Raw genomic sequence first — 12,496 nt, forward strand, 5'->3', positions numbered from 1 at the left:
CCATCTAAAATTCTATGACTCTATGAAAGTAGAAATTTCAGTTCCCTAACCCAACATTAGGTGTATGCTACTTTTGGTTTTGTGTGAAGATTGTTTATTATGTTCCTGTGTATGGATATGTATAAGATATACAGATATATATAGATATAGATATAATTTTAATATAATTTATTGTCCTATATTTTTAAGACAAATATCTCTTAAATAGGACTTTAAATAATAAAATTTTCTACTTACAATATCTCTATTAAGTTTATCTTTTCATATTATATATAGTTCTGTGGCACAAGTTTCATATAATATTTAATTATTAAGGAAGAAAGATATCTAAACCATTTTCTATTTCTTTTGATGTTAATATTGCATTTTAAGGGCTACATCACCGTAGTAAATTTTGTATTAGATTCTTTATGGTGTATATATCTTTTTTTTCCTAATGCAAGTTACAACCAGTACAAAGTTGTAATAAAAAATACATTGAAGTCTATTTCTTTTTATATTTTTTGCAAAAAAGTTATGTGATATGCTACATGAAAAGTTGGATATTATTGAAATGTGAAGTGTTTATACTGTTAGGTAAATGAATGGAGGAACATGAAGCATACCCCTCAATTTATAAGTTCTCTTTCACAATAAGTGTTTGTGCCCAAGCATTTCATATAAAACACTGCAAGATATTCCTTTTGAGGACCAACAAAATATCCCACATTATGTAATTCTAATAATTATTCAGTACAACTTGCTAGCTGCTAATATACAATATACTTCATCAACAGAAAGATATCCCAGCTACATGATTTACAGTTAATAAATGTTGCCAATACATGATGCAGCCAACTTGATGTGTTTCACTTATTTTATTTAAACAGGACTTCTGTGTGATATCTTGCAATACATTGGAACAAATATTTAAGTGCATGTTGCATGATCAAGTAGCTTTGGCTTCCTAACCTTTGGAGGATGAGATGTGCCAACTGTTCTAGTTGTGCTTTATTAAATGGTGATGAGTTTTAGCTCAAATGAATCCAATGAATAACTACTTGTTTCTACAATTTTGACCAGTCACAAAGGCAAGAATGGATTACCTGAATGGAAATGATGGAACTTCACAACTTCTACAGATTGCACTCGATGGTAAATTCATGGGTTTGTTTTGATCTCATTTTTACAGCAAGACTTGCCTGATTGGTATGTTTACATGTTTATACCACATTTTTTAAAATTTTTGTGCAATCACAATGAATTTAATCACAAACACTAAAAAGAAATCCAGCAATTAGTTTTGTTATGAATAATCATCTTGGTCCCTATAGCTATATGAGTCTTGTACCTCTTCTTGTACAAATTCCTCTTTCTTTTCCCAACCATCGGGCCAACCTCCATTGGCCTGTGTTGTGGCACCATAAGACTTGGTGGTACCATAATTTATATAATTTTGAGTAATGTCCCCTGTTTCTTCATCAAGTTCATCTTCGTGGATAAATCCACATTTTTCTTCACTTGTTTCCTCAGGGTCTGCCCAAGGTTGCTTCTCTCCTGAGGCAAATATTGCATAAAATATAACTCCGCCATAGTGGACTAGGGCAGCAATCAGGAAGACGTACTGCCACTCTTCTCGTGACTGTAGTGACAAAAAGTGACACTGTGAGAATAAAATCCCCATGATGGAAAACCCTAGCCTCTTCCCTGAATGCTCCACCACTGAGTTTTTATAAAACACTACCTTCAGGGATATCCACATACTGATTAAGTAAACCAAACACTCTGCTAAAAAAAAACTTTCTATAATAGTGTTATTTCCATTATTTAATTTTCTAATATAAAAGTTTTGAACTAAAATTCCAAATATACCTATGTGCCTGCTGATTTTGAAAATATTCATACTCTCTTTTCATTTCTATTGATTTACTCATCTTTTAATTCCACTCTTTTTATTTCCTCTGGTAAACCATAATTTTGAAGCTCTACAAACACATATAAGAAAATACAGCTTATTTAATAATATTCTTCCAGGGATAACCGCAGAGGAATCTGTGAATTAAGGTTTACAAATAAAGCTCAGAAGACTTCTGTTTGCCTATTTTAATAAACAAGAAGGAAAAGGGTTTTTTTATTGTTGTTACACAGGGATATGAGAAATAGGAAAAGGTGTTGAGAAATATATTTCTTATTAATTGTGGAACTGGACTTTGTTAGTTCCTAAAGAGATATTTTCTTCTGAGCTTCAATTATCTTAACTATCTTCCCTACTCAGAGGTGTGGTGACTAGACCAGAAAGAAAATGCCAAGAATATGTTGACTCTTCTCCAAAAAGATTCTTAAGAATCTTCCACAACTAAATATCTGTTTTGCTTCATCTTACCTTATTCTTTGTCATTGCACCAACAATGATAGGGCAAACCATTCCTGATAATGTGCCAACACCATTCGAAATGCCCATTAAGATACTGGCATATCTCGGAGCAATATCCAAGTGGTTAACATTGAAACCTGAAATACACACATTAGTTTTGATTCAGGAAATTATAAACCTCTTAGACGTAAGCACCTATAGAATATCACATCACAACTTTAAAAAAGTACTGGATACATAACATGTGCTTAACTACTTATTGATAATTTAGCTCAGGGATATAATGAGAATAGAATGGGGTATGATTTCTTATCCAATACTTAATATAAGATGCTCACTCCACAGAGAGGAGGAAATGTTTTCTTAACAACAACAACAAAATGGTAAGTAGGGTAGGGTAGTAAGTAGTAACCAATCCAAATGATGTTTTCTAAATGTTTTCTATTTTGACTGTTAACATCTAAAACATATGCACATATATGCATATGTGTGTTGTGTGTGTGTATGATCACCAGCCAAAATCAGAATGTCACAAATACAAAGATGTCATAAGTACAAAGAAATAAAATTATCTTACCAGATATAGCAAATCCACTGAATCCCACTGCAAGTACCAAGAACGAGATAGCTACCCCTCTAGTATGAGAATAGCCAACGACCAGAAGCAGTGTGGCTTCCATGCCAAAACCTTCAGAAGCAAATACATGGAAATACTTAAAAATGTGTGTAAATTTTACCAATGAGCCAAAATTGCTAAAAAGTTAATACTTATTGGTCTAGAAATTCCACTTCAGGGGGTCTATTTTTAAAAATAATAATAATAGTAATAATTTATGACAGAGGTTTACTGAAGCCTTTCTTGTTTTTTAATAAAAACATCCAAAACAACCCAAAATTTCAATGGTGAGAAGGGTTAAGTCAGTTAAATAAATATAATACAAATGACATTATTATGACAATATTTAAAACTAGGAACTACAGGCTGGGCGAGGTGGCTCACGCCTGTAATCTTAGCTCTCTGGGAGGCCGAGGCGGGAGGATGGCTACCCAAGGTCAGGAGTTCGAAACCAGCATGAGCAAGAGTGAAATCCCATCTCTACTAAAAATAGAAAGATATTAATTGGCCAGCTAAAAATATATAGAAAATATTAGGCGGGCATAGTGGTGCATGCCTATAGTCCCAGCTACTTGGGAGGCTGAGGCAGGAGGATTGCTTGAGTCCAAGAGTTTGAAGTTGCTGTGAGCTAGGCTGACACTACAGCACTCTAGCCTGGGCAATAAAGTGAGACTCTGTCTCAAAAAACAAACAAACAAACAAAAACTAGGAATTATAAAGTTTGAAGATAGGAAAGTGATTTTAAATGAACAACAAAGGCACAAATTTAACTGCAACTAAGTAATTTGATGTGTGTAGAAAAAGTTATTCACTCATGTAGATTAGGACTTAGTGAACTGAAAAACAGGTCCCTACTAACACTTGCATACTTACCGCCACAGTTCATGATCTTTCTCACAGTAGTGGTTGAAAGAATTTGCTTGCTTCTTAGAAAATCTGCAATTTGCCCTCCAATAGGCACAATAATTGTCATCACTAAGTGTGGCACAGCAGACAGCATGCCAACCTGATGAAAAACAATATGGGGGAGAAATATACGTGACCATAAATAATGTGGACAATTTAATGGCCTTGGTTTTATGAATCCATTATCAACTCTTTGTGAACAAATGAAAGAAAAATACTGCCTCTAAATGACCACTTACTCATTCCTAGAATAAGTAATAACTTCCACAGAATAAATGAGAAAAGCTAAGTAAATTTACTTTGATCACTTTTTAACTTCTACAATAAAGGGATACTTTTTTTTTCTGTTATGACTCAGTAAATTTTGAGGTTATGAATCAACTATTCTAAATCTTACCACACAGTGATTTATATTTGTGTATCCATTTTATATTCTTGAATGTGTTTGAACAAATATATCATTAACAAGAGAGGGAGAGCAAAAAGAGAGAGGAAAAATACATTTATTATACCTTGAAGAGGCTATATTTTAAAATTCATTTTTTAATTCATAATGCTAAAAATTACATATTTGGATTTTAAATATATATATATATATATATATATATATATCTTATGAGTCCTATAACACAGATTTAACTTCCATAGAGGAAACATCCAGATAATGCACACCAATTTTTCAATTTTAAAAATTTTCTATGTCAAATATCAATACTTTGTCATATTGTCATACAGTGGCATATAGTTTCTGAACTAACTTGATACTAAATAGCCCAATCTAAAACTTAGCCAGCATCAATTCAACAAACATTTTTAACCATTCATTATATACAAAGCATTGTTCTCTAGGCATTGTAGGGGTGGGAAGTATGAATAAAAGGCATTTAGATTATTATTACCACATACAGGGACTTAGCAAATTTTAAATGTAAACAAATAAAGAAGTTTCTTGCTAAGTGTACTTTGAAGGACAGGTCATGGCATATGATAAGTACTGGCTAAGTGTTTATTATTTATTTTTAAGTGTGTCTTTCCAATTAGATTATTGAAGTTTTGAGATAGGAATTTGTTTTATTCTATAGTGGTATATAGTATGGTATCTCGATCAAGGACGTGGTTTCCTGTAATAATTAATTGAGATAGTGAATGATTCTAAGATACCTTAAATGTTCAGGCTATTTAATTACCTCTTATAGCACAGATGGAAGTTTTTAATATTGGTATTAAATGAAGAAACTAAGACTCAGAAGTGTTAAGTAATTGCCAGAGCCAAGTTTTGAGCCAGTTCTACCTGAGTCCAAAAACTAAGGTCTTAACCTTTGTGCTTAGAATCACCATCATATGAGAATGAAAAATCAAATAAAATCAGACAACATATGCAGATGTACTTCATTTAATACAAAACTTGGCATGTAGCAGCGGCTCAACAAATATGAGCTAAATAAAGATATCACATAAACTAACATTAGGACAAACATTGCTTTTGAGAATAGCCTCTTGGAAAAAGAACAATGGCTCTTTTTCTTAACAGCAGTAGATATATTTAAAGCCATCAGTGTGTAGAAAGAAACCTTTGAGCAAAACATTCTGGAACACACCATGTTAGGACTTGAATAGAATTACATGCCATGTGTTTGATGTTCATAAAGGCAGGCTGAGAGCTTAGGAATAATTGCATTTCCTAAGTCCACATAATTGGCCTGTATTTTAACCCAGTATTTGGTACATCTGAAAAGTTTGTAAATTGAACATCCTCTGCTATTTATCATCAATTCAAATAAATGTTTTGATTGCTTTGGATAAGCAAAGAACAAAGCTATGATAATAGTAAGAAATGAACAAAGTTATTTATTCACTCTCAGCAAAGGGTATGCAAAGCACCTTGGAAAATGCAAGAGGCTAACAATTCTAGAGGTTAATTAGAGAGAAGTTTTGGAATATTTTACCACACAGACTTAACATTTGAGCGTATTGAATGTCTTCCTTAGGCAATATGTAGATATATTCTGTATGTGACCTCAACTGGGCCACAGAAAGTTCAAAACTTCAAGAATATTCAACTGTCTTCTCATCTTTTGGTGACTTACTGTGAATAATCACTTCCCACATGATCAGAATGATCAAAACCATCTTAGAGTATCATCAGAAGTTTGCTCATTATTTTTCAGGTTTTGCAAGTGTAGATTAAATGTTTTGAGCTTATAACTGATGGATTCTTCATAGAAACTCCAAGTAATTAGATTTTTGCTCCATCCTCCTCTTTGCTTCTCTGAGTCACAATCTGGATTTCATCTCTCTCTATCTGATCCATATTCTGTTCAGAAACTGGCAGGCTGCACATTAGTGAAGAACAGCCACCCAATACTATTCTCCTCCTTCCCCAAATATGAAGCTCGAAAGCAACAAATGTCTCTTCTCATTTGGTTTGTTTCTATAATCTGATCTTTCAAAGCCCTAGTTAATCCTAGCATTGGCCTTCCTCTGATATGTCATCCTCAAGGGTCTGAAAATTTTTACAAATGAACATAGGCTAATATGATATGTACAAATATACATATAATCCTATGCTAATATAAATTATGATATAGATCAGTTAACTAATATAGTTAACTTATGTAGTTAAATCATATATATTAGTTCTAATATGTGTTATAGATAACATAAAATATTATATAAGTATATAATTTAGTGAGTTTACATACTCATATATTAATAGTTATCTATTATATAAAAATATAATTATATATAAGTATATATATATGTGTGTGTGTGTATGTATATATACACACTCTGTGTTAATTGAGTCAGTATTCCTGGAATGAAGATTAAGCCATTACATGTGTGGTTTTATCTATAGGATACCCAATTGAACTAAGGTTGGGGAGAATGACCTCCCATGTAAATATTTCATTTATTTGACTTAAATTTTTGTTGCATTTCTGAAAGATAATATTAATACCATTATTTATAGATAAGAAATTTGAGGCTGACAATTATTCAATACCCAGCCCAAAGTTATGCACCAATACTTCATTGTAGAGCTTGGATTCTAAGCCATGTCAGCCCGGACCCAAAGTCCATGCTCTATGTCCTCCATCACTTCCTGTACAATTTTTTTAGGTAAGGCAGAATTTTTTTTTTTTTGCCAATCTAATTAAAATCTGAAGATTAATCTCTGTGTGTAGCATTTATCTATAATTTTAGTTAAAAATAATAATGAATCAAATAAATCAACCTAATATTTAGTTTTTCCAAAACACTATTGCTTTTACTCAAGCATTCTCAATTAATTGGAGCTCCAGAGCCAGAACGACCACACAGTTTCATTAGCATCAGTTGGTTCTCTCACTCTCCTCCACGAGACCTGACTTTATTAATAGCTTCTCAGTGTCCTATTTGCCCTAGATTATGAAAATGGACTCACACCTCCAGCAGCCTTTGTTGAGATGTATAACACCTCTCAGAGCTCCCAAAGGCTACCCTGGAATGTTTGATTAGCTCCAGTGAGAAGAGCCCTGTCTAAAGCAGCCATTCTTCTCAGGGATGGAGGAAACAGTTTCCTTAGAAACAGGGATTACAAAAGAGCTCTTAGAATAGCTACTCCTAAACTCAGGTTTTCTTCAGTCCCAGAACTCAGATAGTCTTTCAAGTAGAGATGTAATATGAATAGCAAACCCAGCTGGACTTAGGTAATGACATGGAGAGAGATGGCAAGACCATTGCCAGCACAGACAATGTATTCAGGACTCAGCAAAAGGCTTGGCACAGAGATGGCATTCAGCAAATACTCACTCAGTGCTTGAATGGATATATGATTTACCTGAATTTGAATGGCATAGTAAAGGGAATTGAAACAGAAACCAAAGGATCTGGACCTAAACTTGACTCTGTCATTTATTACTATCATGGCTTTAGGCAATTTAAATACTTTCCCTAGTTTCTGTTTTCCCATCATTTCAATATAAATGATGATAGTTATCCAACAAGCCAGTCAAACAAGGTTGAATATGAGAGGAGCTTCTAAATTTCAAATCTCTATATAAACATAAGGTAGCATATTTATGTTATAGAAAATCTCAAAATGATTATATTTCCATAGCTACAAACAAATGTCTGTAGTACTTAGCACGCTGTTCTGTAATTGGTAGCTTATTTTTTGTCTATACCACCAAACTGTGAACACTTTGAGGACAGAAACAATGTCTTTATTTTTTAATATAACACAAATCTCTGCATATTATAGTCAATAAATTCTTGCTAAATTAATAAATTGGATGAACAAAATATAAGAATGTTTTCAGATTTTTTTGCTATCTTTGTATCTTTTAGCTGAACAATTTTATGAAAGCATTAAAAAAGTTAGATTGGTAATTATCTAAGTACAATTCCATTTGAACAGAATTTTTTTTGTTCACTATTATATTGTCTCTGACCTGAGACTTGAAGGAAGTTGTTTATTTACAGGAAAAATGCTATACTGCTTCTCACCCCAATTGGGATGTAAGTTCCATGAAGTCAGAAACTAGGTCTTTTTTGCCTATATTCCCAGCACCAGAGAGCAGTTTCTAGCAGGTAAGAGAATACAGTAGACACTCAAACACCTTACTTATCCTCTATTTCCTAGAAGATATTTGCGGAATGAATAGACGAATAACACATGAAATTGGGAAGATAGTCTTGACAAAGAAATTTAAAATTCACTTAAATACAAAAATCATCCACTTTTCAAATAAAGATAATTTTTACATACCTTGCTGATTTCAAATCCAAAGACTTCTTCAAAATATGCTGGCTGACTAATAAGCAATAAATAAAAAGTCCAGCTTCTGCAGAAGTTTGCAACAATTATTGCATAAACTGGCATAGATGTAAAAAATTTCCTCCATGGAGTCTTGAATTTCTGAAATCCCAAAAAGAGAGTTATTCTGACCATTTTAAACATTTTCTAACTTAAATGAGAATAATAGATGCTTTGCATTTCTAGGATGTATGTGATGGGGCATGAGTAGAAGGTAGAAATGAGGTAGTGAATCATTAATTACAACTACCCAGTTAATCTTAGTTACATGAATAATCATTGGAAGACAAAAAACAAGATATCAACCTCTGTTACTAATTAAATTGTCCCATCTTTAAGAATATACAAGATTCCATGTTCATAGGAACTTAATTCCAAAAGCATAGATCCAGTTTCTAAGTTTTCTTTTCTTTTTTTCTTTTTTTCACCTTTTTTAGTAGGGATAGATCATGCCTCAGCTAAAACTCACTGCCACATCAGTGGCCTTGTGCTATCCAAAATATTTTATTTAAAACAGTGAAAATTCAATGTACTTGGGAAGAGAAAAATATGAAAAATTAATAGTGTTCCCTACTTAAAGTCAATTATTCTACTACCAATCTATAAATTCTCTTGACAGCTAGTAGCTATCAATATAAATTCTGTGACACTGGAGTATAAGATTCCATGAAATTCTCATGGCAAACATCTTGGTAAAAGCACCTGGCCCCCCAGACTACCCTGGGCAAATCATAACTAGTTATTTATGGATATTCAGACATTCAAAATTAACAACCTAAGTATGACTGGCTTTGTTTATGAAACTCTTTAAAAAATTAAATCTAGTGTACTTACAGTTCCTATATATGCCTAACAGCAAGTACATATTCTCCCCCCAAAACTAATATTTTTAGACTTTAAAATATCTCTCATATTCCCAAATACTTTCTCAATTACTTTTTTCTGAATACTGAATGTACTGTTTGGTGAAGAAGCAATACCCTAATGTAATTTCACTTAATGCTAGCTTGGGATCCTTGAACTGATTACATTACTAAAGTAGGCAAACATCTTTTATACAGATGTAATAATTATTTTTGGATGTAAAGCCACATAATTGCTAGTAACAATTGTAGCTGTAATTAAGTCTTTTAAAGAGCAGTTTAAATGCAATATAGTAGGAAGCTACATTGTGATAATCATTAATATACGTTAACACAAAATAGAGAAAGGTCAAAAACAAAAACCTGTCCTAATAATATGTAATGAATACTGTGGTTTGGATAAAAGTTTCTAAACAGCATCATAAATAAGATCAAAAAGTTTAGTTTTTTAAAAAAATTAAATATGTTCTAGGAAAATAGTACCAGATGAATATGCTTATTTCACAGATAATAAAAATGTCCAGACAGGAACGTCTGCATTATAGAATTACATTTGTACAAGAAATTACTTCAGAATATTATTAGAAGTAAAAAAATTTTCCCCTGCTGGGAAAGTGTTCTTTCATTCATGCCAGGATCATCTCCCCTAAGAACTTTATTCTTTAGGTGGCATAGCACTTCATCAAATGTAAAAGTATTTAATTTTAAATCATAAAAATTGTTGGGGGCTGAAGGGAGGATTATGGTAGTCTGATAACATTTTATTTATTGAACTGGCTGTGCTTCACAGGTATGTTTAATTTATTAAAAAATTAACAAGCCGTTTATGATTTGTTCATCTTTTTCAGCATATATGTTATATTTAAAGATAACCTCTGATACTGATTAAATTGTTCCACCTTTAGGAATATACAAGATTTCATGTTTGGAGAATATTAATTCCAAAAGCATAGATCCTAATTTCTAAGAATTATTTTTCTTTTTTCCTTATTTTTTAAAGAAAACAGAGAGGTTTAAAAGACATTACAGTCAATTGCCATGAGTGATTCTTAATAGGATCCAGACTCAAAACAAATGGCTATCGAATACATATGAATATAGACTAGGTATTAGAATATGGAGAGTATTAGAAATTTGAATATGTTCTAGATGTTAGATGTAAGGAATTATTTTTAATTATGCTAGGTGTGATAGTAATACTGGGATTGTGAAGGAGAATAGTATGATTTTTCTAGAGATACACGTGTGGTATTTATGGGTAAAGCATTTTGATGTTTTATTTATTTTTAAACGGTTCAACAAAACAAAAGTGAAAAATATGGCAAGATGTCAGCAATTGTTGCATCTATGTGGTTGGGATACAATATTCCTGTTACTATTATTTCTGCTTTACTGCATATTGAATTTGTTCACAATAAAAGCTTCAAAATAAATAACATACAAGTTTCATTCCCATTAGATCTCATTTTTAAATTCACTTTGAAGCTACAGGAGCATATGAAACATCAGTAAGAAGTCAAATATTGTATTTAGAAAATTAATAAGGTATAGGAAATGGAGAGTTGGAGATAATCTATGTTGTTTTACCAACCTACCTGCTGTTCTTCTGGTGGTCATTTACAGTAATTGGCTTTTACTTAGGCTAAATATCTGATTGTTTTTTAAATTTATGTCTGATCTAGACACACGACCTCTCAAGAACTGGCAAATGAAAGAAACATAATAGACTAATGAGGCTATAGGCTAATCAGATTACTTTTGGGCTAGAAACTGAAGCTAAATCCACAACTCACCATAGACCAGTCTGTATTTAGCTTCCACTCACAGTAACTGCAGCTGGATGGGCACCAGAGCACACTGCCAATTCCCTACCCACCCCCATATCGCCTCATTTCTTGAGTAGTCACTATAACAAATTACCAGTCCGTTTACAGAAGGAAATAAGAAGGGAAAAGTTCCAATGACAATCTTCTAATTCATGGAACAACTACAATGTAAGGATTTTTTTAATTACTGAAGTTTAATTTCTGAATGATATCCAATATGGGATTTTTCTTATTCATTAAAGACAAGATAGCTCAGCCACAAGGGGTGACACACATTTTTACCTAGGATGAAATGTCAAAAACAAGCATTCTCAAATAAATGAAGTACAGAATCAGAGCTGGAATCAAACACACCTAGAATGGGGAGGGAGGGAGCTTTTTTAAAAAAAACAGCAGATGCATAATGTGTAAGGGGTATCGGTTCCTCAACCAGGGGCTGATACCTTCTAATTCTTGCCACAGGAAATTGAGTTACTGATCAGGTTGTGAAATTACTGAACCTGTCTAAATATACTTTTACTAATCTGTGTTTTATTTTATAATATCAGATGGCTACATATTAATTACTATGTATGATATATTTTCACATGGAATAAAACATTTGCATTAGTGAAATAGATTACATTTTCTCTCTCCGTAGGCAAGTCTCATCTAAGAAATTGAGGCATCCAAAATAGGCTTCAAAATGTTATCTTTCTGGCCGGGCGCTGTGGCTCACGCCTGTAATCCTAGCTCTTGGGAGGCCGAGGCGGGCGGATTGCTCAAGGTCAGGAGTTCAAAACCAGCCTGAGCAAGAGCGAGACCCTGTCTCTACTATAAATAGAAAGAAATTAATTGGCCAACTGATATATATATAAAAAATTAGCCGGGCATGGTGGCGCATGCCTGTAGTCCCAGCTACTCGGGAGGCTGAGGCAGGAGGATCACTCAAGCCCAGGAGTTTGAGGTTGCTGTGAGCTAGGCTGACGCCACGGCACTCACTCTAGCCTGGACAACAAAGTGAGACTCTGTCGCAAAAAAAAAAAAAAAAAAAAAAAAATGTTATCTTTCTAATATTTGATATTTATAATAATACCGAAAGATAATGACGGTTTATCAATGAAAGGATTAAATTATGTTAAGAATATTTAATGT

The 12,496-nt window shown here is 32.9% G+C and overlaps 1 protein-coding gene across 3 annotated transcripts in view; it reads right to left on the minus strand.

Annotated features, from left to right (window-relative positions):
- Positions 1-278: 278 nt before the first annotated feature.
- The window catches only part of SLC17A6 (solute carrier family 17 member 6), a 39,077-nt gene continuing 26,859 nt past the window's right edge, over positions 279-12,496 (minus strand). For 2 of the 3 annotated variants that reach the window (XM_012735529.3, XM_076001275.1), the window contains exons 8-12: positions 8,626-8,775; positions 3,843-3,975; positions 2,931-3,041; positions 2,363-2,490; positions 279-1,621 (exon numbers count right to left, since the gene is read on the minus strand). In XM_012735529.3, coding sequence (XP_012590983.1) covers positions 1,286-1,621; positions 2,363-2,490; positions 2,931-3,041; positions 3,843-3,975; positions 8,626-8,775 — 858 coding nt within the window. In that variant the 3' untranslated portion in view covers positions 279-1,285. The remainder of the gene's footprint in view (positions 1,622-2,362; positions 2,491-2,930; positions 3,042-3,842; positions 3,976-8,625; positions 8,776-12,496) is intronic. The other variant, XM_076001276.1, reaches the window with a different exon arrangement.

Source organism: Microcebus murinus, chromosome 4 (genome assembly GCF_040939455.1).
Source record: "Microcebus murinus isolate Inina chromosome 4, M.murinus_Inina_mat1.0, whole genome shotgun sequence".
Lineage (NCBI taxonomy): Eukaryota > Metazoa > Chordata > Mammalia > Primates > Cheirogaleidae > Microcebus > Microcebus murinus.